Source organism: Sus scrofa, chromosome 15 (genome assembly GCF_054392235.1).
Source record: "Sus scrofa isolate SSC_HxYL_T2T_F1_AM1 chromosome 15, Sscrofa_HxYL_maternal_Yorkshire_Landrace_v2.0, whole genome shotgun sequence".
In the NCBI taxonomy this organism is placed as follows: Eukaryota; Metazoa; Chordata; class Mammalia; order Artiodactyla; family Suidae; genus Sus; species Sus scrofa.
The window spans coordinates 61,204,370-61,228,721 of record NC_139397.1 but is presented as its reverse complement, the minus strand read 5'-3'; the positions used below and the strand labels follow the sequence as shown (position 1 = coordinate 61,228,721).

The 24,352-nt window shown below is 40.3% G+C and overlaps 1 protein-coding gene across 5 annotated transcripts; it reads right to left on the bottom strand.

Moving 5' to 3' along the window:
- Positions 1–575: 575 nt before the first annotated feature.
- On the bottom strand, positions 576–22,355 carry CYP4V2 (cytochrome P450 family 4 subfamily V member 2). Of its 5 annotated transcripts, XM_021075585.2 has the most exons (11): positions 21,979–22,355; positions 15,756–15,868; positions 15,291–15,376; positions 14,007–14,197; positions 13,296–13,365; positions 11,846–11,972; positions 9,662–9,847; positions 5,671–5,773; positions 4,622–4,756; positions 4,350–4,529; positions 576–2,840 (listed from the first exon to the last, which is right to left on the bottom strand). In XM_021075585.2, the coding sequence occupies exons 1-11, from the start codon at positions 22,187–22,189 to the stop codon at positions 2,668–2,670; spliced, it is 1,575 nt and encodes a 524-aa protein (XP_020931244.1). In that variant the 5' UTR covers positions 22,190–22,355; the 3' UTR covers positions 576–2,667. The 5 variants fall into 5 exon arrangements, 2 of the variants coding, with proteins under 2 accessions (XP_020931244.1, XP_020931245.1); XR_014829300.1 differs by lacking the exon at positions 5,671–5,773; XM_021075586.2 differs by lacking the exon at positions 9,662–9,847.
- Positions 22,356–24,352: the final 1,997 nt, after the last annotated feature.

The window sequence follows — 24,352 nt, the reverse complement described above, 5'->3', positions numbered from 1 at the left end:
ATGCTGCAAATACTTTTTGACCTTCTAGATACATTCCAGGGTAAAAACTGATCTTTCAGCATCTCTTTGTAAGCTAGCTCAGTTGGTCCTCAGTTGTCTGTGACAATGAATAAAGCATCAATTCATAGTCCACCACCAGGAGAGGTTTCTAGACTGTAAGTCCCTGGGACCCAGCGATGCTTTTTTAAATTTTTTAAAATGTTTTTTGCTGATTCCAAGGTAGTTCTGAGGGATTTCATTTTCAGATATCAGCTGTACAAAGTGTTTTCAAATCTCTACTTCTCCTCCAGTTTATTCTTCAGATTCAGGGAAATTCAAAATCAGTCTATCGCAATGACATGAGGATCATTTTTTAGAAATTCTGAGTGACACTGATGACATCAACTCGAAAGTGCTTTTTCTTTTATTGTATTATGAATCAGCCACCCACTAATTTGTCTTTAAAGTTAACCGTATTTCAAATTGCCATTAATACTTAGAATAAAATGTAGCACCCATGTTTAAAACCTAACTTATTTTTCTTGCAATACTTATTTCAAGTAGAAGTAAGACAGGTAAGTGGAGATACAAACAGATATTTGATAATCCTTTTATTTAAAGTAATCAGAATCTGCATTTCAGTACTACAGAAGATGACATAATTTCTCAATTCCAACTCTGACACAGTTTCAGAAAATTTCCAATTAAAATATGAATAACAAATTATTCTGAGGCTAAACAAAGATTTTAAAAAGGGAACATTTAGCAACATTTTACTTTACATTTAATTTCACATCTAATATAGAGTCACTTAAAAAACAAAAAAAAAGAAAAACAAAACAAAAATAAGATTTAAGAGTAAGTGCATAAAATTGAGAAATAAGACTGATTTCCACAAATAAAACTCCCATGATCCAAAGTCATCTGGGAACAAGATTTTCTAGCATATCCACTTTCTAGATAACAAGGTCAATCATAGGATGAGAATCTTTTTCAACTGTATCATATATATCCTTGACTTTTCCTCATCTGCTTTGGGGGCTGGGTTGTCTGCACTGGGATCTTTGGGATATTAAAGTGGGTAGAGTTGCTGACCCTGCCTTGTCCCAGCCTGTGATGCTTCCCAAAAGGCTTTGGGTTTGTAACGTCTTTCTTTGACATCCATTGAATATATATTCCATCTTCTTAATATGTCGTTTCTATCAGCTATTGCCGTCAGAAAATTAAAGAAATAATCCTATGACAATTATTTATTAAAAAGTTTTTTAAAGTCACTGAGTAAGGGAGTAGAGATATTGTCCATGGCATTAAAATTCAGGGAATGGATGTCAGTCATCAGCTTGACAAGTATATTCTGGAGGACTGAATTTACTGGAAGTCTAACCCTAAACTGAGATACTCCTGAATTACTTCATATGGATAAAGTGCTTCTCTTTTCCTTCAATCATGGAAGAATTCTAGAAGAGATATGCCAAAATGAGAGGAAGAACATCTGTGTTCTAATGATGCATCTAGTTATAGACATGAGTTCCATAAAGCAAGAGCATATTGCAGAAGTGTCATCATATTGGGAGTAGGGAGATCTAGAGTAAAGACCTCTGTTGCCAGTCCTATTACTCAGTAGTGGCATGGCTTTGGGAAGAAACCTACATTTCCATTGAACCAATTCCCTTCTAATAAAAAGGCAGTCATCTTCCAGTATCTGCAAGGGATTGGTTCCAGGTTCCAGGCTCATCCAAGGATACCAAAATCCATGGATGCTTAAATCCCTTATTGTAAAATGCCATAGTATTTGCATACGGATATGCACATCCAACCGTAAGCATCTCTAGATTACTTCTAATACTTAACACTATGTAAATAGTTTTGCTCTGGGGAATTTTCTGGAATTTTTTGTCCAAATATTTTCCACTCTGGTTGGTTGAATCCATAGATTCAGAACCTGTGGAGAGGGAGTGGCCACTGCATAACTAGATAAGCTCTAAGGTCCTTCCAGGTCCAAAAGCCTCTAGTCAACTCCCTGAGGCACCGTGAGGGACTGGAGATTACTCAGAGGAATCTCTCCCAATAACATGTGATATATAAAGGGAAGTATGATGCTCTGAGGAATGAAAGGAGAGCTATAAGTATAGAGTCCAAAGGGATGTAGGAACAGAACCTATGAGTCAGCTTATAAATGATCAACTGTAGATGATTAAATCTGAAAAGTATCATAATGACTATTCTTTTCAGAACTGACACCACTGATAAAATTCTTGAAACTCAAGCTTCTTAAGTCTAAGGACTTACTTACTCTTTTCAAATAAATGTCTATGAATAGATATGAATATAAGTTCCTGAGTCAACAAGAGTACATTAAAAATATCTTGGAACTACAATTAAATTATATCCTTTGGGTCTGTCCATTGAAATTGACTTGGCCTGTGGATCCCTCTGCTGAGAAGCTTTTGTATGTTTATTTGGGTATAGTCAATAGTTAACTCCACTTTGGGGATCAAGGCCAGGGATCAGAGCTACCATGGTGACAAAGATACGAAAACTCTGTCTCTGGTAGACTTGATCCAATAAGTAAGGACAAGAAAAATAAGGTCCAGAGATTAAAAATACTGAATTCATGATCTACAAAGCATAAATGCAAAGTTTCCTTTAAAGAAAGCCGTTTTATAAGAACACAGCCCAAGAGTATCATTAGGATTCATCTGTGTTTCTCCTCTTCAACTTGATCCAGATGCCGTTAGTTGGACGAAGAATCAGCTCTCCTGCTAGACCAAGTTCTTCTCTTTTTTGGTTGGATTCTACCCAAAAATGCCTCAGGATGCAAGAAAGAATGGTCTTTTCTTCCATTATGGCAAACTTTTGACCTTCAAATGAATGTAAATACTTTAGTGATAGATCTCAAAGGTGAAAACCACAAATCCAATTAGAGGAAGCAAGCAATTGGTATTTTCACAATGGGCCCTGGGAGAGTCAGAATCACTTGGGATGCTTGTTAAAAATGAAGATTCCTGAGTGCCTTTCCCTGCTCCCACCCAGTGCATCTGAACAGCTGGGGTGGTCCAGGTATTTGTATTTTAGCAAAACCCCAGATAAATCCTGGGCTCATTCAAGCATGAGAATCACCACACAAAGTACTTTGTTATTAGATCTTCATTTTTTTCTTTTTTGCTTTTTTTTTTTAAGGGCTGCATTAGCGGCATATGGAGGTTCCCAGGCCAGGGGTCTAATCAGAGCTACAGCTGAGGGGCTAGGCAACACTACAGCAATGCCAGATCCAAGCCACATCTGCAACCTACACCACAGCTCACAGCAATGCCAGATTCTTAACCCACTGAGCAAGGCCAGGGATCAAATCTGTAATCTCATGGTTCCTAGTTGGATTTGTTTCTGCTCTGCCACGATGGGAACTCCTTTTTTTGATGTTGTTGTTATTGGACCTTTAATTTAATTTGCCATATAGTCACCAAATAAGCTTCGGATTCATACATTTGAAGCTGCCCTTATTTTACAAATGCCTGCATTTACATTAGTAATAAAATGCTAGAGATTCCAAAGCCAACAGTGATTATAATGCATGGTAATGCGTATTCATCTTGCTGAAGCACTTCGGCTGGCCCTGTGGTAAGCATCTGGTGTTTCGGTTTTGCAAACTCTTTAAAGAAACAAACTAAAAAGTGAGTTAAATACAACTCATCATTATAAATAAGTTTTCTACCATGTGTAATATAGTCTGCTTTATTCTAAAAGCTACAACATTTTCAAGCTCTACCATGAAACTAATTGTGCTTTATGATATGGGCTGAATTGTGTCCCCGTAAATTCATAGGTTGAAGTCCTAAACCTCCATACTTTAGAATATGCACGTATTTGGAGCTAGGACCTTTAAATTAAAGATAATTAAAAGGAGGTCAGATGGGTGGATCCTAATCCAGTCTGACTAATGTCCCTTTAATAAGAAGAAATTAGGATACAGACACACAGAGAGGAAGGACCATATGGGGATACAGGGAGAAGATGAGCATTTACAAGCTAAGGAGAGGTTAGTTACCAATCCTGCTGACACCTTGACCTTGGACTTCTTTCCTCCAGAACTACGAGAAAATAAATTCCTGTGCTTTAAGCCACCCAGTGTGCGGTACTCTGTTATGGCTGCCCTGGCAAACTAATACATCTTATAGCAGCCATAGTTTAAAACAATAATATATAATATAGTGGAAGGGAGAGGAAGCCAGTTTTTGTCTGGTTTTTCTTTTCTTTCTTTCTTTTCTTTTTTAAGACTGCTGCTTATGGGATACTACATCCCAAGAAATTTTTGTGAGAAATCCGCTACTCTGCTAGCCTGAAAGGTCGAACCAGTTCCGGTGGATACAAACCTATACAATTTCGGGGTCCAGCCGAGAAGGGCACGTATGCGTATGAATGTCGTCCTTTGGAATTCTCAGGAAAGAACCGTTCTGGCCTGAATTCCTCAGGGTTGGGGAAGTACCTTGGATCTCTATGCAGCGCATAGGGCACGATGATTACTTGAGAGTCTTTCACAATTTTGTGACCCGCTGTCAAAAAGTAGTCAACAGGCCATGAGGATGGAGCAAGACAGACATCAAAACATCCACTCTCCCTACTATTCAAATTGTAGAATTCTTACCAATTTCACAGTCTTCATTAATACTACGGGCAAAGAAGGGAACAGAAGGAAAAAGGCGAAGGCTCTCCTTGATAACACATTCCAGATATTTGAGTTTCTTCAGGTCTTCTAAGGTAGCAGGGCGATCAGACTTCCCTGGTTGTAAATAAATACATGAGATAACAATGAAAGAGTTATTTGAGCTTGGGGGGTGGGATATCGAGGAAGAATATCCTTATCGAAACACTGAATGTTAAATATCTAGAGCTGGAGTAGAATTTCTAACATTACCCATAATCAAAAAAAAAAAAAAAGAAAAGAAAAAAGAAAAGAAGAAAATGAGATGCCATGTTCAGTAAAAGAAACTGGTCACCAAAAGTCACATATTGTGGGAATCCATTTATAGGAAAAACTCAGAACAGGTAGTAAATCCATAGAGACATACAGTAAATTAGGGGTTGCCAGGGGCTGGAGGAAGAGAGGAAGGGAGTGGCTGATTCACAAGACAGGGGTGCTGGGACTCTGATGACATCACTAGTGGCATCAGCCTAGGGCTGCTTACCTGCGGATTGCTGCCTGTGCAATAGAAATGTATGTCCTATCAGCTTAACACATCTTCTCACTCATCTGTGGCCAGAAGTGATGCTGTATCAAACAGTTTTCCTTGACCCCTCTATCTAATGTCACCTGCTCCTCTCTGCTCCCAAGTGGAGTCTTCTTCATATCATTCAAGCACACAGCCATGACTCCATGCTTTATGTACATATGTCTGCTTCATCTATTAAGGAGTAAGATCCTTAATAAGTAAGAGGCACATGTAAATGACAGTAACATTTACCTGTGCCTCTCCGGCATTGAGAACAGGACCATCACATGCCATGCAATTAGCAAATGCCTGTATCGTGTAAGTGAATCCATGAGGCCTTGTAAAGACTGGTAATGGAAGGGACCCCATATGGGAGCTTTCCTGCCTACCGCAGTATCTCTAGAATAGGTCCTACCACGTATCCATCATGTGCAAGAAAAACACGTGGTACCCAGAGTGGAACTAGTGAAGGGACCAAACATACCAAACACTTCATCCAGTTCATTGTCCACTTTTTTCTGGACTTCTGGATAAAAACCCAAGAGATATAGGGAAGAGTTTATTGCAGCTGCAGTCGTATCATGGCCCTACAAAGGTAAGGGGAAAAAGAAATAACAATAGAGTTGTATTGAGAAGATGAGAAGAGATGACTCTATCTTGAACTGTCTCTGGACTTGACAGCTGCATTGTGACCCAATGTAACAAATTAATGGACAGCATTTCACCTTGGTTGAGACACAAATAGAACAATCTCTTCAAAGGGGCAGTTCATCCTTAAGGAGACATTTCAACACTACACATAGTTGCCTATGTGATGAGAAGTGGTGGGGCTGTGCTAATAAGTGGTTATTTCAAGGAAATTAGGTGACCTAGATGGTTTTTAAGGGAAAAAAGTCTGACTTTCAAGAGCCAATTTATCAGATCTGTACTCCTTTACCTTCCAGCATTTGTAAGGTAGGTTTTACCTGTTGACACTGGACACCAGGGAGTACACGTGTGGTTCTGAGTAACATCTGCCACACCAAGAAGTTGATGACTAGCCTTATGTAATACTTGCTGAGCTATGGGCAAAATATTAAGTATTTTGCTGAAACTAAGTCAATTATTCTTCAGAAAAACACCATGAAATACTTGACACCATTATTCATATTACATGAGTTTTTCAGAAAAAAAAATGGAAAATTAATAATAATATTACTATAGCTCTATGGATAAGACTTTTAAGGGAACTAGAGAGAAAATGAATTATCTCCTCTTGGAAAGATCTTACTTTTCCATTTTCCCTATTCGACACAGTTGATGGTTGCAATTTTTCTTTTTCTGTGCAGAAGGCTCCAAAGCAGTTGTTAGCTTTTTTTTTTTTTTTTTGTCTTTTGTCTTTTGTCCTGTTTTAAAGCCACCATCTGCAGTATATGGAGGTTCCCAGGCTAGAGTCTAATTGAAGCTGTAGCCACTAGCCTACATCACAGCCACAGCAACACCAGATCCGAGCCACATCTGCGACCTACACCACAGCTCACAGCAATGCCGCATCCTTAACCCACTGAGCGACGCCAGGGATAGAACTGGCAACTTCATAGTTCCTGGTTGGATTCGTTTCTGCTGCGCCACTACTGGAACTCCCAGTTGTTAGCTTCTAAATTGAATTGTTTGAGGTTTATTCTGCAATTTTTAAAAACAGAGATTACAAGTCTCTGATTCTCATGTCTTTGCCTTGCCCCGTGCTTGCTGTTCCTTTCCAAGATCTACTGAACTCTGGCCCATTTCACTCAGTTGTTTACCAAAGTTACAGAAAGAAGGGCTCTGGCGAAATAATTCTTAATAACTTCTCCATAATTTATAAGAGGAAGTCTGATCCAGGCGTGTAAGAGATGTCTGCTGAATTTCCTATTTCAGCTTGCCTGCTCCCAGAAGAAAGCAGAAGGAAACAAAGCATAAAACACACAGTTGAGAGAAGCCCGCCAGGATGGGGCGGATACCTTAGTGTCTAGTAATAGCCTGCCTCGGCCTCACGGAGGAGGACACAATCTGACAGTTGCAAGTGCTACGCCTCCTATTTGATGCGAAAAGAAAAAACAGAATTGCAGAGAACACTAGCGCTGGAAGAAAGAGATCATTAGTCTGTTTTCAAGAAAGGCAGAGGTTTCCTGTGGGAGAAGGATGTGTGTGGGCCCGTGTGTGGATGTGAAGGTGTGTGTATGAGAGTGTATGTATGTGTAAGTGTGCCGATATATGGCCATGGGTGCGTGTGCGCATGCGGGGTGGAGATGTGGGCTGGTCTCTCCACCTCAACAGCAAATAACAGTAGCCAGTACCTGTTACGTGCTTCCCAAGTGCCTGCACGGTTCTCGGCACACTTTAAAACATCTGTAGTCGTGGAGTTCCCGTCGTGGCGCAGTGGTTAACGAATCCGACTAGGAACCATGAGGTTGAGGGTTCGATCCCTGGCCTTGCTCAGTGGGTTAAGGATCCGGCGTTGCCGTGAGCTGTGGTGTAGGTTGCAGACGCGGCTCGGATCCTGCGTTGCTGTGGCTCTGACGTAGGCCGGTGGCTACAGCTCCGATTAGACCCCTAGCCTGGGAACCTCCATATGCCACAGAAGCAGCCCAAAGAAATAGCAAAAAGACCCAAAAAAAAAAAAAAAAAAAAAAAAAAATCTGTAGTCTAACCCTCTTAAGTATCCTGCTAGGCACAGTCTATGTCAACGAGGACACCGAGGTCCAGAAAGTCTCCATCAGGTGCCCGAGGTCCTTCCTCTAGTACAGGTGAGAGCTGGGATTTTGCCCCAAAGCCCGCAGGCTAAGTACTGCTCTACTTTTCAGCTAATTTAGATATCCAGTTTACGCATAAAATGTAATTTCGATAAAGTGTTCTGCTTTAAAAAGAGGTTTAAAACCAATGATCAAATCCATCTCTCTATTTTTTTTTTTTTTTTTTGTCTTTTTGCCATTTCTTGGGCCCCTCCAGCGGCATATGGAGGTTCCCAGGCTAGAGGTCGAATCGGAGCTATAGCCACCAGCCTACGCCAAAGCCACAGCAACGCAGGATCCGAGCCACTTCTGCAACCTACACCATAGCTCACGGCAACGCCAGATCCTTAACCCACTGAGCAAGGGCAGGGATCGAACCCTCAACCTCATGGTTCCTAGTCGGATTCGTTAACCACTGCGCCATGACGGGAACTCCCCATCTCTCTATTTTTATATACAGGGAAACTGTGACAAAGACCTGGGATGACTGGCTCAATCTTGTAGCGCCAGCGAGCACGGAGCCAGAAGGAGACCTTGGGCCTAGGGACCCTTGACACCGCTCGCTTTCTACACAGCATCCCAGGGAGAATGCGCTGGCCCTGGCGCACGCTGCACCCCAGGTACACTGGGCCCAGATGGCAAGAAGGGGCCGACTCATACCACCGACAGTTGGCAACCGCTGAGTCATTCAGACACTGCTGATACCCTTCATTTTCCTCCACTTCCAGGATATTGCCACAGTGTGCTTTTAAAAACCATTTTTGGGAGTTCCCTTGTGGCTCAGCAGTAACTAATCTGACTAGTACCCATGAGGATGCATGTTATATCCCTGGCCTCCCTCAGTGGGTTAAGATCCAGCATTGCTGTGGCTGTGGTGTCCGCAGGCAGCTATAGCTCCAATTCAACCTCTAGCCTGGGACTTCCATAGGATGCAGGAGTGGCCCTAAAAAGCAAAAACAAACAAAAAAACCCATTTCTTAGTCTATATTTGGCAATCCACACACTGAGTCATTCTTTTTAATATTTAATAATGTCAGAATTACCTTTTGTAAAAACTGCATCTTTCTTCTCATTATTTTAAGACCAGAAATCCCTTTAGAATTGCAAATGTGTCATACTCTCTCTCAGAGCACTCTTTTTCTCTTTAGTTACAGCAACTCATATCAAGAACTAAGCACTTGGTTGCTAGAACTTCAAAAAGGAAGTAGTGCTGAGACAGACTTCTGGCTTTCAGAGATTAAAAAATAAAGGGATGAAGCCACATAAGGAAGTGAGAGCAATTTCTAGCTGCTTTGCTGCTTGGAAAAATCTGATGAGTTTAAGGTTTTCTTGAGAAAACAATGTGTCTGTCGAGGTACCCACCACAAGTCAAAAGCTTTTTCTGAAGAAGAAAGTTGAGCTGGTACTTAATCAGGGTCTTACATTTTGTAATTTCTAATTATAATTTAATGACTCATCTTCAGTTATGTGAAGCTACTTTAAAACTTGAGTAAACTCTAAAAAATAATGCTAGGAGCTCTCTCCTGGCTTAGCAGGTAAAGGATCCATCACTACTGTGGTGTCAGTTCAATCCCTGGCCCAGGAACTTCCACATGCAGTGAGTATGCCTGAAAATTTATTAAAATTAAACAAATAAAAATAACGCTAAAGATTCTTAAAAAAAAAAAAAAAAGACAAAACTGGAGTTTGTTTAATGATATCCGAAAATAACATAAGATAAAATACCTCAAACATAAAGGTGTCAACTTCTTCTCGAATATCTTCATGACTCAGCTTGTTACCTTTGTCATCAGTCACATTTAAAAGCAAGTCAAGAAAAGCCTTGCATTTATTTTTGTGTGGGGGAATGTCCTTGTCATCATGGCTACGTTCCTCATCTCTCTTCATTTCACTAGCCCGTTCAGTGATGACCTATATGATTTAAACAATCATATGTTCTGGTTTGGAATTTGAGTTACCTTCATAATACATTTTCCTATGACTAGCTTCTTTAATGGATTTTTTTTCTAAACCTTTGCTGTTCTAACTCAACAATAATTCAGGCTCTTGTGAAAATATAGTAAAGCTTCCTTTTAACATTTTAGGATGTTGTTTGATAAGATTTTTGAAACAAATTTCATATCAGATAAATTCAGAATATTCAAGTGCTATTTTTGTCATCTTTTTCAACACTAGAATAGTTAGTAGTCTACTAAAGGGTACCATAGAGGTTTGAATGAGCTAATGAGGAAAACTTTAGGTAGTGGAGAAAATGCAATCATTATATAATAGACTAATTATGGATCATTCTAATTACAGGTTGTATTGGAGAAAAGAACAGCAAGCTGATTAGTCAATTCACCCTATATGCTTGCTGTCCCCTCTGCCTAGAATTCTCTTTCTTCAGACTCCAGTGTGCCTGGCTCCCTCCCTCCTTTAAAGTTGTGGCCCCTTTTCACACTATCAGAAAGACCTCCCAGATCACAGCTACCTTGGTCCCTAGCATTTACTATCTTCCTAACTCTATTTTTTTTTTCTTTTTCACTCACCCCCTGGCCTTATATTATACTTGTTCTATAACATAAGGCATAACTCAAATGTACCATCCACATGGCAGCAAATTTGTCTTTGTTCCCTGATATATTTCCAACCCCTGGCATTTTAGAAATGTTCAATTAGATCTTTTCTGAATGAATAAAAAATTAAAGCCCATGAACTTAATTTAGTTATACATATCAACTTTCTTCTCCTATCAGGCAATTGACCAAACCTGCTCCTAAGTGGTCTGAATGAATAGATCCTAAGTTCTTTGAGGACAAAATATTCCATGTCCTTTCATCCTGGGGGGAACCTTTAGTGCCTGGTACTCAATGTGCCATTTTCAAAATTTATTAAATGAATAATATTGTTCACCCAATTTGGAATTCGTTAGTCATTGATATTGACAGTAATGCATATAATTTGAGGAAAAATTTAATGGCAGTTATAACACGCAAACTGTTGGTCATTCTTCTACTGCCCAGTAAGGGAGATGAATCTGTTCTCCACTGTGGCCAACTAAACCCAAGAGCTCAGTCATCTAACATCTGCTGACTTGGTAACTACATGATCTGTTGGTGATAGGTTGTGCCTCATTGAAGGAAGCAATCCTCAAATATTTTAAACCAGAACTTACAGCAAAGCAAGAATATATTTAAATCAGAGTTTTTATCAGTACACTAAAATCATAGCTTGATGTCTATTTTCAATTAAATATTGCTCTGTCAAAAACACATGTTTAACCCAAGACTGACCTTCTATATCCCGAAACAATATCACTATCTCCTTATTTTTGAACTGGAAGTAAAATAGTAGTCTCTGGTTAATTTTCTTCTTTTCCAAGTTGAGATACTGCTATAAATGCCCTATGCATTGAAAACTACTGCCTAATCTAAACATTTTCCAGAAGACTCTTATAACATCAATCCTTGTCTCTTTATTCTTTGAATGAATAACCCTGTTTGTTAATAAATGTTTATAGTTCATATCACATTTTTTAATTTTTTAATAGACAAGCTCCTCTACTAGACTAACCTCTTTAAGGTAGGGGCATACGTGTCTTACTCATTACTTGTTTGGAGTACTCAATACCATGTTTGCCCCCTAACAAGTGTTTAATTAATATTTAGCAAATATTTAATTAAAATGTAATCTGCTCTCTATGTTTTTCCATTATTATTCCATTCAACCTTTGTTTTATGAGACACAGGTTCCAGGGTATGTTAACACAACATTAAAATCATGGACTTGTAAAAGATCTGGAAATAAATGGTGGTGATGGCTGCATATTGGGAATCACGTAATGCCACTCAATTGTACATTTAAAATGGCCAGAATGGTATATTTTATGTTGTGTATGTTTTATCACATTTAAAAAAATGGAAATCTTACATTGCTGGTAAAATTATGTAGGATCTTTAAGCTCTTTCTGTATTCTTGTCCATCTTTAAACATAAAGTACAAAAAATCAAACCAGAGCCAGGGTGCCTTCATTCTTCGATGTATTGAATCACTCACCCTATAAGTAGGATAAAAAGACATCAGCTGATACATGGAAGATGTGTATTTCTTGAGCACCTATTTGATACCCAGTCTCAATGAGGCTGATAGGTGGCAATGATGAAGCTTCATCTTAGAGGCTGCTAAGAGCTCCAAGCTTTATGCTCAACAATGAATGCACAGGTTATTACACATGCGGTGAAGCTTAAACATTTAATGGGCTCTTTAGAGGAAGGAATAATCCATTATAAAACATCCTTACAACATCAGATCTCTGCTTCTGTTTCTCCAAGGAGAGTTCTGGACCTCCTCCGGCTGCCTGTGGCTCTGGTACCATGGGTTGATATGAAATCTGCCTCTTTTAATGTCCACTTACTTGCTCGCTCACTCACTCCTCTGGAGTGCCAGAAAACAACTGGTTGCCCTCTTCCACGGAAAAGTGCTCATTAAATACCCATCTGTCTCCCAGCTGTCCCGAGTACCGCCCTTGTCATTTCCAGTGAAAAGCAGAAAGACCTTTACACCATCTCCTCCTTTGTGACCAGCTTAGATGCCAATTCCTCCAAAAAGACCTTTCCTGGCCACTCTGTAAGACATAGCCTTGTTTTCATCTCTCCTATCAATGTGATCTTTTCTTTCTAAGCAATTATTTTAATTTATAAGTTTATATTTACATGCATCAATTCCTGTCTCCCCTGCTAGTCTGTCTGTTTTGTGTGCCCCTGTAAAATTAGGCAGTACCTTGTGCAGTAACGGTGGAATACAGATGCTCAATAAGTAGTTATTAAGATGAAGCGAAGTGAGCAGTGGACTTAAAGTCAAATCAAAAAAGTCAAGTCAAATCCTTGCCCTGCCACTTAATCACTGAGTAATAGCAAACAATTTTAAAAGTAAAGTTGATTATTTCAATCAAAAACTAATGCATATTCAGTGCAGAAAATAATAGAAAAGGAGAATGAATCACAACAAAAATAGAGCACACACTAATAAAAATTATAATAACCACAGGTAACATGTAGTATCTTCTACTTTTTTCTATGAATAGTTTTTTATACCCAGTGGTTATCAAACTCCAAAAAAAATTTACTCTTCCTTTTCCCATTTAGCATCATAATATAATCTCTCGATATATTATAAAATAGTCATTTTTAAGTACTGCATAATCTGGATGTGCCATGATTTACACAATCCTTCTTCTATTACTGAAATGCATGCTTAATGATTAGGTTAATTTTAATACAATGTTTCATTTCGATGTTATTGAAGACAGAAATTATTAGCAACGATTTTTAAAGACCTAATCAATAACAATTTTGGAAATAATTAAAAGCACTTCATTTACCTATAAACTGCTCGAACATACTCAGAATCATCATTACTTTGAGCACCAATGTTCTTCCCCATAGCTGTTTCTGTAAAATATAGTGAGAAACAACCATTCAACTCATGCACATGTCTTGGGTACATTTTCCAGTGGCAGACACTTGAAAAAAGACATTATGTCCTGCTCTGTTCCCCTATATTTAAGAATTGTTTTTTTCCCTCTCTTCTTGTATCTTATGATTCTCTTACTCTCTCTTCCTGCCCTTCCATTGCTCTGACCTTCTGGTCATAGTGGCTCTGTGACTGCTCACTTCAAAGTCCTATAAATGACCGCTGATTCTCAGGTGGCTATTTTAGCAGCAGGACCACCCAGAAGAACCCAGGGTCCTTTCCAATCCCCTCAGTTGCCTTCCCCATGGACTGTTACTTTCTTTCTGGGCCATTTTATCTTTACATCCTAACTTTAAAAACAAATCAGGAGTTCCCGTCATGGCTCAGAAGTTAACGAACCCAACTAGTGTCCTGAGGATGCCTCTTCGATCCCTGGCCTTGATCAGTGGGTTAAGGATCTGGCATTGCCTTGAGCTGTGGTATAGGTCACAGACACGGCTTGGATCCTACCTGCAGCTACAGCTCCAATTCAACCCCTCGCCTGGGAACCTCCATAAGCTGTGGGTGAGGCCCTAAAAAGACAAAAGACCAAAAAAAAAAAAAAATTAATGAGACTTACCACAGATTATATCTAAGGCACAAAGAGTGATGTAAAAAAAGCAGTTAAATGCTTCTTGGTTAACATGTTTTTCAAGCTTAGTAACCAATATAGTTGCTTGTTCATTCATGACATCTAAGAAGTCTTCCAGAATTGTAAAATGGAAAGTGGGTGTTAACATTTTCCTCCTAGAGCGCCACTTGTTTCCAGTACTAGAAGAAATACAATACATGGTTAGCAGTAAAAAAGAAGCAGCATTTGAAACAAATAAAATACAAATACAGTCAAGTCACCAAATTCTCCTGAAACAGCTTAATCTATCGATTTTCAAATGCTTTGGTCAAAAGGTTAAAGACTCATATGTAGTTACAGAATGTGAATATTTTGGATATTGCTCCATATTACTAATATTTAAAAGGGTATTCATTAAAAGTGGAAACATTTGAGAATTGTCTAAATGTCTAAATTCTAAGTTTCTAAAAATTCTAATTCCCCCCACCAATACTGTAGTCCTCTTGTAATCCACATGCTCCATGATTTGCTTTAATCTCTACTATCTTTGAATTCTCCAGAGTCCCCACAAGGGTCCTCCCTTTCTCGTGGTAGAGTCTCTCTCAGAGGATGGAGCCCTGTCCCTGGGAGCCATTTCAAGGACTGAGGTTACTGTGCTCAGTATACTTCTCTGGGAGTTCCCATCATGGCTCAGTGGTAAACGAATCCAACTAGGAACCATGAGGTTGCAGGTTCGATCCCTGGCCTTGCTCAGTAGGTTAAGGATCCAGCGTTGCCGTGAGCGGTGGTGTAGGTTGCAGATGCGGCCTGGATCCTGCATTGTTGTGGCTCTGGTGTAGGCTGGCAGCTACAGCTCCGATTAGACCCCTAGCCTGGGAACCTCTGTATGCCACAGGAGCGGCCCTAGAAAAGGCAAAAAGAAGAAAAAAAAAATATATATATATATAAATACACACACTTCTCTGGGGCCAATTGCCTCTTCCATGGCATTTTCAAGATTTCTCTGCTGCAAACTCTCCTTTGCTTTACTCCATTCACACATCAGTACCTCTCAATTCTTCTTGGAATGCTGGTTATTATCATTATGATAATGGCTAGAGATGACCACACACCCTGGACTCTGTCTGTCAAAGGTCTGTTGTCACCTGAACTTTTCTTTTTGGCTTCTCCCATACTTTCTGAGAGCTCAGTCTTGCTATGAGAAGAATACCTTGTGCCAGTTCTTGACATAACAAGTTACCCATAGGAGTGCCTGTTTCTACAAGGCAACTTTACAAATTTCCACTGACATACCTTGTAAGAAGTCCTAGGCCAAGCCATGGTTCTAGGAACTTGTACATAGAGGATTTGTCAATTTGCTTTGAACTACTTAAAATTACCTTAGAGAGAGAAAAAAAATATTTGAGAGATAATTGACATCAAAACGATCTCAAGTATAAGAATAACTGGCTAGGACACAACTACCTTTTAAAGCAAGATTTCATAACTGTTATTTCTCTGTGCTTCATTTTCATTCCTGTGTCTCAAAGAAATTCAATTAGAATTGTGAACATACAACTGTCTTCAGTTGAGGACCAAATGGATTTGAAAGAAAAGACAATATCTAAGATAATTCCCAGGTTCCTGCTGTGAACAAGAAACCAAGCAGTCATTTATAGAGGGGAAAGGGGGGTGAATCTAGAGGATGACCACCTCTAATGAGATTTTCATACCATCAAATACACTGTAGAATATTGATCACGTTTGCCACATACTCACCTCCACATTTTCTGCATTATAAAGGACGACCAGAGGAATGGTCCCAAGCCAGAGTGTCAGCAGTGGCAGGTGTCGGTATTCTTCAGTGTAACGAATTAACTGCTGAAAAAAATCTGGGAGAAAATATTTCATCTTAAATTCAGTCAAGACAAGGATTTTGTACTAAATTCCATATTGTGTCTTTGAGTTCTTTGTTGTGTTTTCTTTTTCTTTTTTCTTTTACTTTGGGCAAGTCAATATTTCCTAGAGAAATTTTTCTATTTGTTTTTTGTTGTTTTAGATTCCACATATAAATGAGATCACACAATACTTGTTTTTCTTTTTTTGACTTATTTAGTGTGATGCCCTCAAGGTTCATCTAGGCTTTCACAGTGCAAGATTTCCTTCTTTTTATGGCTGAATAATATTCCAGTGTGTGCGCGTGTGCGTCTGTGTCTGCGCGCACACTCCCGCATGTGCATACACACCACATTTTCTTTATTCTTTCATTTAGTGATGAACTCCTAGGTTTCTTCCATGTCTTGCCTATTGTAAATAATGCTGCAGTGAACATGGGGTGCATATATCCTTTCAACTTAATGTTTGAAAGAACATGTTTCATTTTCTTGTTAAACATGCCCAGAAGTAAATTGCAAGATCATGTATGGTAGTTCTATTTTCAATGCTTTGATGTTTTGAGGAATCTATACTGTTTCCCACAGCACCTGCATCAACTTACATTTTCACCAACAGTGCCCAAGGGTTCCCTTTTCTCTTGCCAACACTTGTTATTTCTTGTCTTTTTGATTATAGCCATTCTAATACGTGTGAAATGATATCTTCTCGTGGTTTTAATTGGGGCATTTCCCTGAGAAGCAGTGAATTGAGTACCTTTTCATGTTGACCACCCATATGTCTTCCTTGGGAAAATGTCTATTCAGATCCTCTGTTAATTTTTAAATCAGACTGTTGGGTTTTGTTTTTGTTCTTTTGTTTGTTTGTTTGTTTTTTGCTACTGCCTTGTATGAGTTCTTTATATATTTTTAACTGTATTTAATCCTTTATTAGATATATGATTGCACATCATATATCCATTTTGGTAGGTTTCTTTTTCATTTTTTGATGGTTTTCTTTGCTGTGCAGAAGCTTTTTAATTTATGTAGTCCCAATTGTTTACTTTTGATTTCTTTGCCTTTGCTTTTGATGTCAAATCAAAAAATTTGAGGAGCTTATCACTTATATTTTCTTCTTGGCGGTTTATGGCTTTAGGTCTTACCCTCAAGTCTTTAATTCATTTTGAGTTAATTTTTGTGCATAGTATAATATAGTGGTACGGTTTTATTTTATTTTATTTTATTTTTTTGTCTTTTTATACACTCACGGCATATGGAGGTTCCGAGGCTAAGGGTCAAATCAGAGCTGTAGCTGCTGCCCTATGCCACAGCCACAGTCACGCAGAATCCGAGCTGCGTCTGTAACCTACACCACAGCTCACGGCAATGCCAGATCCTTAACCCACTGAGCCAGGCCAGGGATCGAACCTGCGTTCTCATGAATATCAGTCAGATTCATTTCTGCTGATCCACAACTGGAACTCCTATTTTATTTTATTTTTTGTATATGTCTTTCCACTTTTCCCAACACCATTTATTGAAGAGTCTGTCCTTTCCCCATAATGTATTCTTAGGTCCTTTGTGGTAAATTAATGACCATATTTGCATCAGTTTATTTCTGGGCTCTGTATTCTGTTCCACTGATTTATGTGTTTACTCTTATGCTAACACCATACTGTTCTGATTACTATTATCACTATAGCTAATTATTATAGTTTTGTAATATATTTGAAATCAGGAAGCGTGGTCCCTCCAGCTTTGCTCTTCTTTCTCAGAACTGCTTTGGCTATTTGAAGTCATTTGTATCCATACAAATTTTAGTACTATTCTGTTTCTGTGACAAATGCTATTGGAATTTTGATACGGATTGCATTGAATCTGATCATTGCTGTGGATAATATTTACATTTTAACAATATTAATTATTCCAATCCATAAACATGGAATATCTTTCCATTTATTTGTATCTTCTTCCATTTATTTCATCAATGTCTCATAGTTTTCAGGATTTTCACTACCCTGGTTAAATTTATTCCTAGACATTTTATTTTTTGTGATGCAATTGTAAATGTGATTGTTTTGTTAATTTCTCTTCCAGATAGTTCTTTATCAGTGTGTAGAAACCTCAACTTATTTTTATATATTGATTTGGAATCTTGCAACTTTACTGAAGTAGTTTATCAGTTCTAACATTTTTTTGGTGGAGTCTCTAGGGTTTTCTATAATATCATGCTATCTGCAAGTAGTGATTGTTTTGCTTCTTCCTTTCTAGTTTTTGGGAGGGAACAGCTAGTTGGGAGGCATATGTGTATCCAGGGCTTCTCCTGGGCAAAAGGAATCCCTGATGGACAACAATAGGCTTAATCTCAATCCCACTGTGAGGTTACCAATATGGTGCTTGAGATTTTGGTCAGGTTCTTCTGATGCAGGGCTTTGGGCACTGGGGACAATTTGGCATGGAATAAAAAAAAACAAGCTTTTAAGATTTTCATCTCTTTTCAATGTTAGTAAATATGCACATGCTCAGCCCATCCCTGGCCCTCTTACATCCTAAAGCTTCACCCACCCCTGAGCTTCAGGGCAAGCTGTTCAAAGCAGGAGAGGGGCTAAGGCCAGGAATGGCCACTGTATTTAAAACTGAGTCAATAGCCTTGATTTTTTAAAAAAGTATTTGCACATTTTTGGAGTTCACATTGTGGCTCAGCGGTAACAAACCTGACTAGTATCCATGGAGATGTGGGTTCAATCCCTGGCCTCGCTCAGTGGGTTAAGGATCCAGCATTGCTGTGAGCTGTGGTGTAGCTCACAGAAACAACTTGGATCCCATGTTGCTGTGGCTGTGGCATGGGCCAGCAGCTGTAGCTCTGATCGATCCCTAGCCTGGGAAGCTCCATATGCTATGGGTGTGGCCCTAAAAAGACAAAACAAAACAAAAACCTTATTTGCACATTTTGGCAATCCAAACCTAGTAATAATAATCTTAAAATAATTAACATTCATTACATCACATTTACTTCCTATGGCAAGTTAATTATATGTCAGATTTAGTTCTAAGGGCTTCAGGTGTATTATGTCTTTTATGCTTCGCCACAGTTACATAGGGAAAGGCACTATTTTTACTATCATTAAACAACTGAGGAAATTGTGCACAGTTAAGAATCTTGCCCAGTATATCACAAGGCTAGTACATGGTGGAACCTGGCTTTGTACTCAAGGCAGTCAGACCCCAGAATGCACCATTAACCATATTACCATATTGCTTCAAAACATCTTCTGGTCAAAAACAGTTGGTAACACTGCTGTGAAAAGAGCTGGGTCAAGTCAATAGTGTTAAAATACTGTATTCATGCTAATATGCCACTGGCCTTGGCCTGCTTTGACAGAGAAGACAAGGAAGTCTGAATCTGGTTTGAAGGTATCAGATGCAATAGCAGGTAGCACATAGGTGCTGACATAAGTGGAAAAGCAAGAGATGAGAGTTCAAGAGGGTCGTGGGGAGGCAGGAACCATACACCAGGTGGAATTACTGAACCAGAACTTGTACAGTAGCCACAAAATGAGAGGTACGGCCTCCCATTAAAAGAGACAACGATGCTGAGAACAGGGGATATAGCTTAGAATATTCTACTGTCCTCAATTTTTCTGAGCTCAATGCTGGGCACAAAGCACAGCTTCAATAAATGATTGATTAAAAATTTTAAAGAATTTATTCTAACCAAGTTCTAGGCAGTGATGCAGAACTTAATCCTTGAAAGTACTCTGTAATGTAATTACATTTACAAGTAAATGGTTTAAAAAAAGGAAAAAAAAAAAAAAACCCTCTAAAATCAAACAACTTGCAAAGATAGAAATTGAGGAATGGTTTGCCTGACGCCAAAATTCAGTACTTGTATGAGGGGTTAAAAAGTCCCTCTATAAAAGACAATACACGGTCATGCTCCTCACTCAGAAAGTAAAGAGAATTACTTTATTTATTTATTTATTTTTGCTTTTTAGGGCCACACCTGTGGCAGATTGAAGTTCCCAGGCTAGGGGTCGAATAGGTGCTCCAGCAGCCAGCCTACACCACACAGCTGCAGCAACTCGGGATCTGAGCCGCATCTGCAACCTATACTATATCTCACAGCAACACCAGATCCTTAACCCACTAAGCAAAGCCAGGGATTGAACCTGCATCCTCACGGATATTAGTTGGGTTCATAACCCACTGAGCCACAACAGGAACTCCCAAGAGAATTACTCTAAATCCTCCAATCAACTCACAATTTGTTTCAAAATGGTCTTACTTACTAGAGATTTCGATTCTTAGAAAAACTCTCATTAGGCTGTAGGGAGCAACTATATTTCTACATAACTACTTTTTAATACAATAAAGCCCTCAGGGCAGGAGAGGTTGGTTCTGCTTTTAGTGTTAGCTAAGATGATTTTTACAAATGAGGTTTTCATAGATTTAAATGTGATGTTGGATAACTTGTGATATTAGTCGCATTGATTTTTGGCTGGTGGAGAATTTACTTGGATTTCTTCTGCCCCAAAACATATTCAATATTTTGATAAACACTCTCCCATGAGGTCTCATCGTATTCCTGTGAGGTTGAAATGACAGCACTATTTTTATTTTGGGAAACAGAAATGGAAAAGAAATAATCCTTCAAGTGTTGGAGTTACTGTCCAGCCTGTAAAACTACTAGTAGATACAATCAATATGAGGGGGACCTGGATTCTGGTCCCAGGCTCATTTAAAAATATGTCATAATGAGGAGTTGCCATCGTGGCACAGCGGAAATGAATCTGACTAGGAAGCATGAGGTTTCGGGTTCGATCCCTGGCCTCAATCAGTGGGTTAAGGATCCAGCGTTACCGTGAGCTATGGTGTAGATCGCAAACTCGGCTCGGATCTGGCATGGCTGTGGCTGTAGTGTAGGCTGGTGGCTACAGCTCCAATTAGACCCCTAGCCTAGGAACCTCCATGTGCTCGGGTGCGGCCCTAAAAAGACAAAAAAAAATTAAAAATAAAAATAAAAATATGTCATAATGGGAATTCCTTCTAGTGGCTCAGCAGTTAAGAACCTGGCTAGAATTCATGAAGATTTGGGTTTGATCCCTGGCCTCACTCAATGGGTTAAGGATCCAGCATTGCCATGAGCTGTGGTGCAGGCCACAGATCCAACTTGGACCCAGCATTGCTGTGGCTGCGATATAGGGCTGCAGCTCCAATTCAGCTTCTAGCCCGGGAAATTCCATGCTGTAGGTGCAGCCCTAAAAAGCAAATTAATAAATGAATTAATTAAAAAATAAAAATATGTCATATTTGGCAAATATTTTCCACTCTGGATATTTCAATTTATACCTGCATGAAAATAAAGTACTAAAATCTAAGTCACCCTCCCTAGTGGAGAATCGCAAATAGCAGATACTTTTGAGAACTTTCCAATTGAAAGTGATCTTTTTCCATCAAAATATATATATATATATACATAAATCTATCTCTTCAAAATGATTTCAATTTAAAAAATTCACTCTTTAGTAAATAAATGACTTTTGAAACTTGCTGTAGGAGTTTTCAAGAAGGCCTAGGTATTAGCTTTGTTATTATGAACCTCCTTAAAAGGCTAAAATATGAAGGTCAAGAAGGACTCAAAGTTGCCGTCAAGTCTTCTGATGTCTGGGTGGGGAAAAGCCTCAAGTGAATAGCTAGTCAGTTCCTTGTTGGAGAGAGGGAGAAAGAGAGAGAGTGTGTGTGTTCTATGGCATTTGCACTGTTCCAGGGAAGTTTTTGCCCTTAAGGCTTAGCCAAAGCAGAAGCAGACAGCAGTGTTTTGAGGTAGAGGCAGCTGCGAGGTGGGAAAAGAAGCGAAAAAGCAGGGCAAGACTTTAGCAATATTTCAGTTTATACTGTACACAAGAAAACGTTCCTTTAGACGGGGGCACTAGCAATTTTGTCAGTGACACCGGGAAACTGGATAGAATTGGGAATCCATCCTCTGGCGGGTAATAGGTTCTCTCTCCCAGCGCCAGCATCTCAAGGATGAGGTCTGGGCTGTAAGTGGGCCTGCGGGGCTGCGCCAGCTAGGATCCCCCAGCCCGCGGCTCTCCGTTGGGGGCGCGGCCGGCCCAGGCGCTGTTTCTTACCTCTGGCGTCCGGCTTTATCATCAGCGAGTGTCCCAGCAAGGGATAGGCACCCTCCAAGGTCGGGAGGGAGCGCAACTGCTGCCATTTCCATGCATATCTCGCCACCGACTGCAGGAGGTTGAGAGTGAGGGTGGCGCCCGCCAGGGAGACGGCGCCCAAGACGCCCCAGAGCAGCAGTTTCTGCCCGACACTCAGCAGCCACAGCACCATTATCGCGCCCGGGGGCCGCTCTGCACAGAGACTGAGCCTGCGGGCACCGCGGGCCGGGATGCTCCAGCGATCAAATGGGCCGGCCGGGGAAGGATTTCCCGGCCTCTGGAGATGCGGGTGGCCGGCCTGCCTCAGGGTGCGGGGCAGTGGGAGAGCGGGAGAAGGTGGCGCCGGGCCTCTCACTTCCCCCTCATCCCGGGCTGGGCACAGGCGTGGCTGTAGAGACAGCCCTGGCCGTCCTCTAACCTCTCAGCACCGCGGGGGTTGTTATGAGCAAGGCCACAGCCTACGTAACGCGCACTGGCCTCTTTGTTTGCTTCCAGCAGAAAATGAAAGTCCGGAAAACAACTTCAGCTCTCTATGGTCTGCACCAATGTGAACGAAGGCACGTTAGGGGGTGAACTGGGGACGATAATAAGGTGAAACTGAAGGCAGCTTAAGGGTGGAGAGGCACTCTGGGGCCGGAGTGGGCTGGGCTTTGGGTTACAGCCTCCCCACCCCCATGCTGGGTAGGTGACAATTCAGGATAGAGGGAAAAGGATATTTTAAAATTGAAATAAAGAAGCATCTGGTTTGAAATTCAGCCGCTGGAACCCATTTTTTTCCTGGCTGGGTATCTAATCTCGATTCCTCGCACATCCAGCAGTGGTCCACTCCCTGCCCGGCTGGAGGTGAGTTGCATCCTGGCTTCTGCATCAGGGTTACTCCAGGCCAGCAGCCACCTACTTTGACCCAAAGTAGCCTTAGAGCACCAGTTTTCAGTCTACATTGGGTGGCTGATTGTGACACAGGAGACTTGAGCAAGGTATAGCTGTGATCCAATTATTTTTCAAAATATTTTCAGGGCCAAGAAAAGCTAGCACCCAAGAGAACAAGACAGGGGCGGGTGGGAGATGATGGAAGTCAAGGTCTCTGAAAGGGGTGGAGGTCAGCGATGCTGGGAGAGGTGGGTTTGATAAGGAGACAGTAGTTATGAGCCTGTAGAAGGAAAAGGTAAGGACAGTGAGAAGGATGTTCCAGTTCTGTCTAGCAGCTGTGTCCCCTGACTACCAGTTTCTCTTTTCTCCAGGTCAAGTATCCAGTCCTGACTCTGGATCCATTGTCTAACTTGATCCTTCTTACCAAGGGGCTGGGGTGGGATTGCCTCTCTCCTAGCAGCTGGTCCCTAAACTGTAGGAAAAGTGCCAAAGAGGATGAAATATTATGCAAGTCTTGGCATTTTTATTTTGCTTCATGAGATTTGTTTTACTCACACCTACCCTACAGTTTGCCCACAGACACCTGCCGAGCCTCTTTGATGTAGAGAAAAACATACCTAAGATTTTTCTCCAACTGAATTTTTTCAAATCATCTATATATACTGACACAGAAAAACATTTGTGAAATATTAAGTGGAAAAAATAATAAAACAACTTGTAGAACACAGTCTATAATGTAATGCCCTCTTTGAGAGAATTTTTTTTTTTCTCTATAACTAGACTAATATCTGAGAAAAATACTGATCAACTCTATGGTGTGGGGATGGAGAAGAACTTACTTTTCATGTTATTCACCTCTATATTGTTTAATTCCTTTAAGACTTAAAGATGTATTTGTGTAATATTTTTAAGTATATTTTCCTAGGCTTTCATTTCCTTCCCTCTAAAGGACCGAGGCTGAACTATAAGGTCAGTTACAACTATAAAAGTTCAGGATGTGTCTACATTTGATTCTCTGCTATGTCCTTTAGACAAAGCAAGGGATATAACCTATAACTGCTGCCCTTGGGAAGTGGAGGAAGAGAGTCTGGGGGGTGTGCTCCAGGCAGCAGCAAATGTGAGCAAAGAAATACTCCAACTCAGGGAAGGGTGTGCAGAGTTGAAGAGGCAGTGTAGAGGCCCCGCTTGGAGCACAGGGTGGCTCCTCGTGACTAGAGCAAGACAGTGTTCATGGGTGGCATGGAGCTAGCTTAAAAAGACCTTGAGTGCTAGGCTTAGGCATATTATTTTTATTTTGAAGCCAGTGTGTGGGTAAGGAGGAGGGCACTGAAGATTTTTTTAAAAGGGTCAACGAAATAGGAGTTCCAGTTGTGGCACAGCCGAAATGAATCTGACCAGGAATCATGAGGTTAAGGGTTCGATCCCTGGCCTTGCTCAGTGGGTTAAGGATCCAGCATAGCGGTGA

Coding starts and splice junctions, on each gene's coding strand:
- CYP4V2 (XM_021075585.2), bottom strand. CDS start 22,189: ATGGTGCTGTGGCTGCTGAGTGTCGGGCAGAAACTGCTGCTCTGGGGC. Junction 14,198..15,290: donor GGCCTAGGACTTCTTACAAG/GTATGTCAGTGG, acceptor TATTTCTTCTAG/TACTGGAAACAAGTGGCGCT. Junction 4,530..4,621: donor TAATGAAGACTGTGAAATTG/GTAAGAATTCTA, acceptor ACTTTTTGACAG/CGGGTCACAAAATTGTGAAA.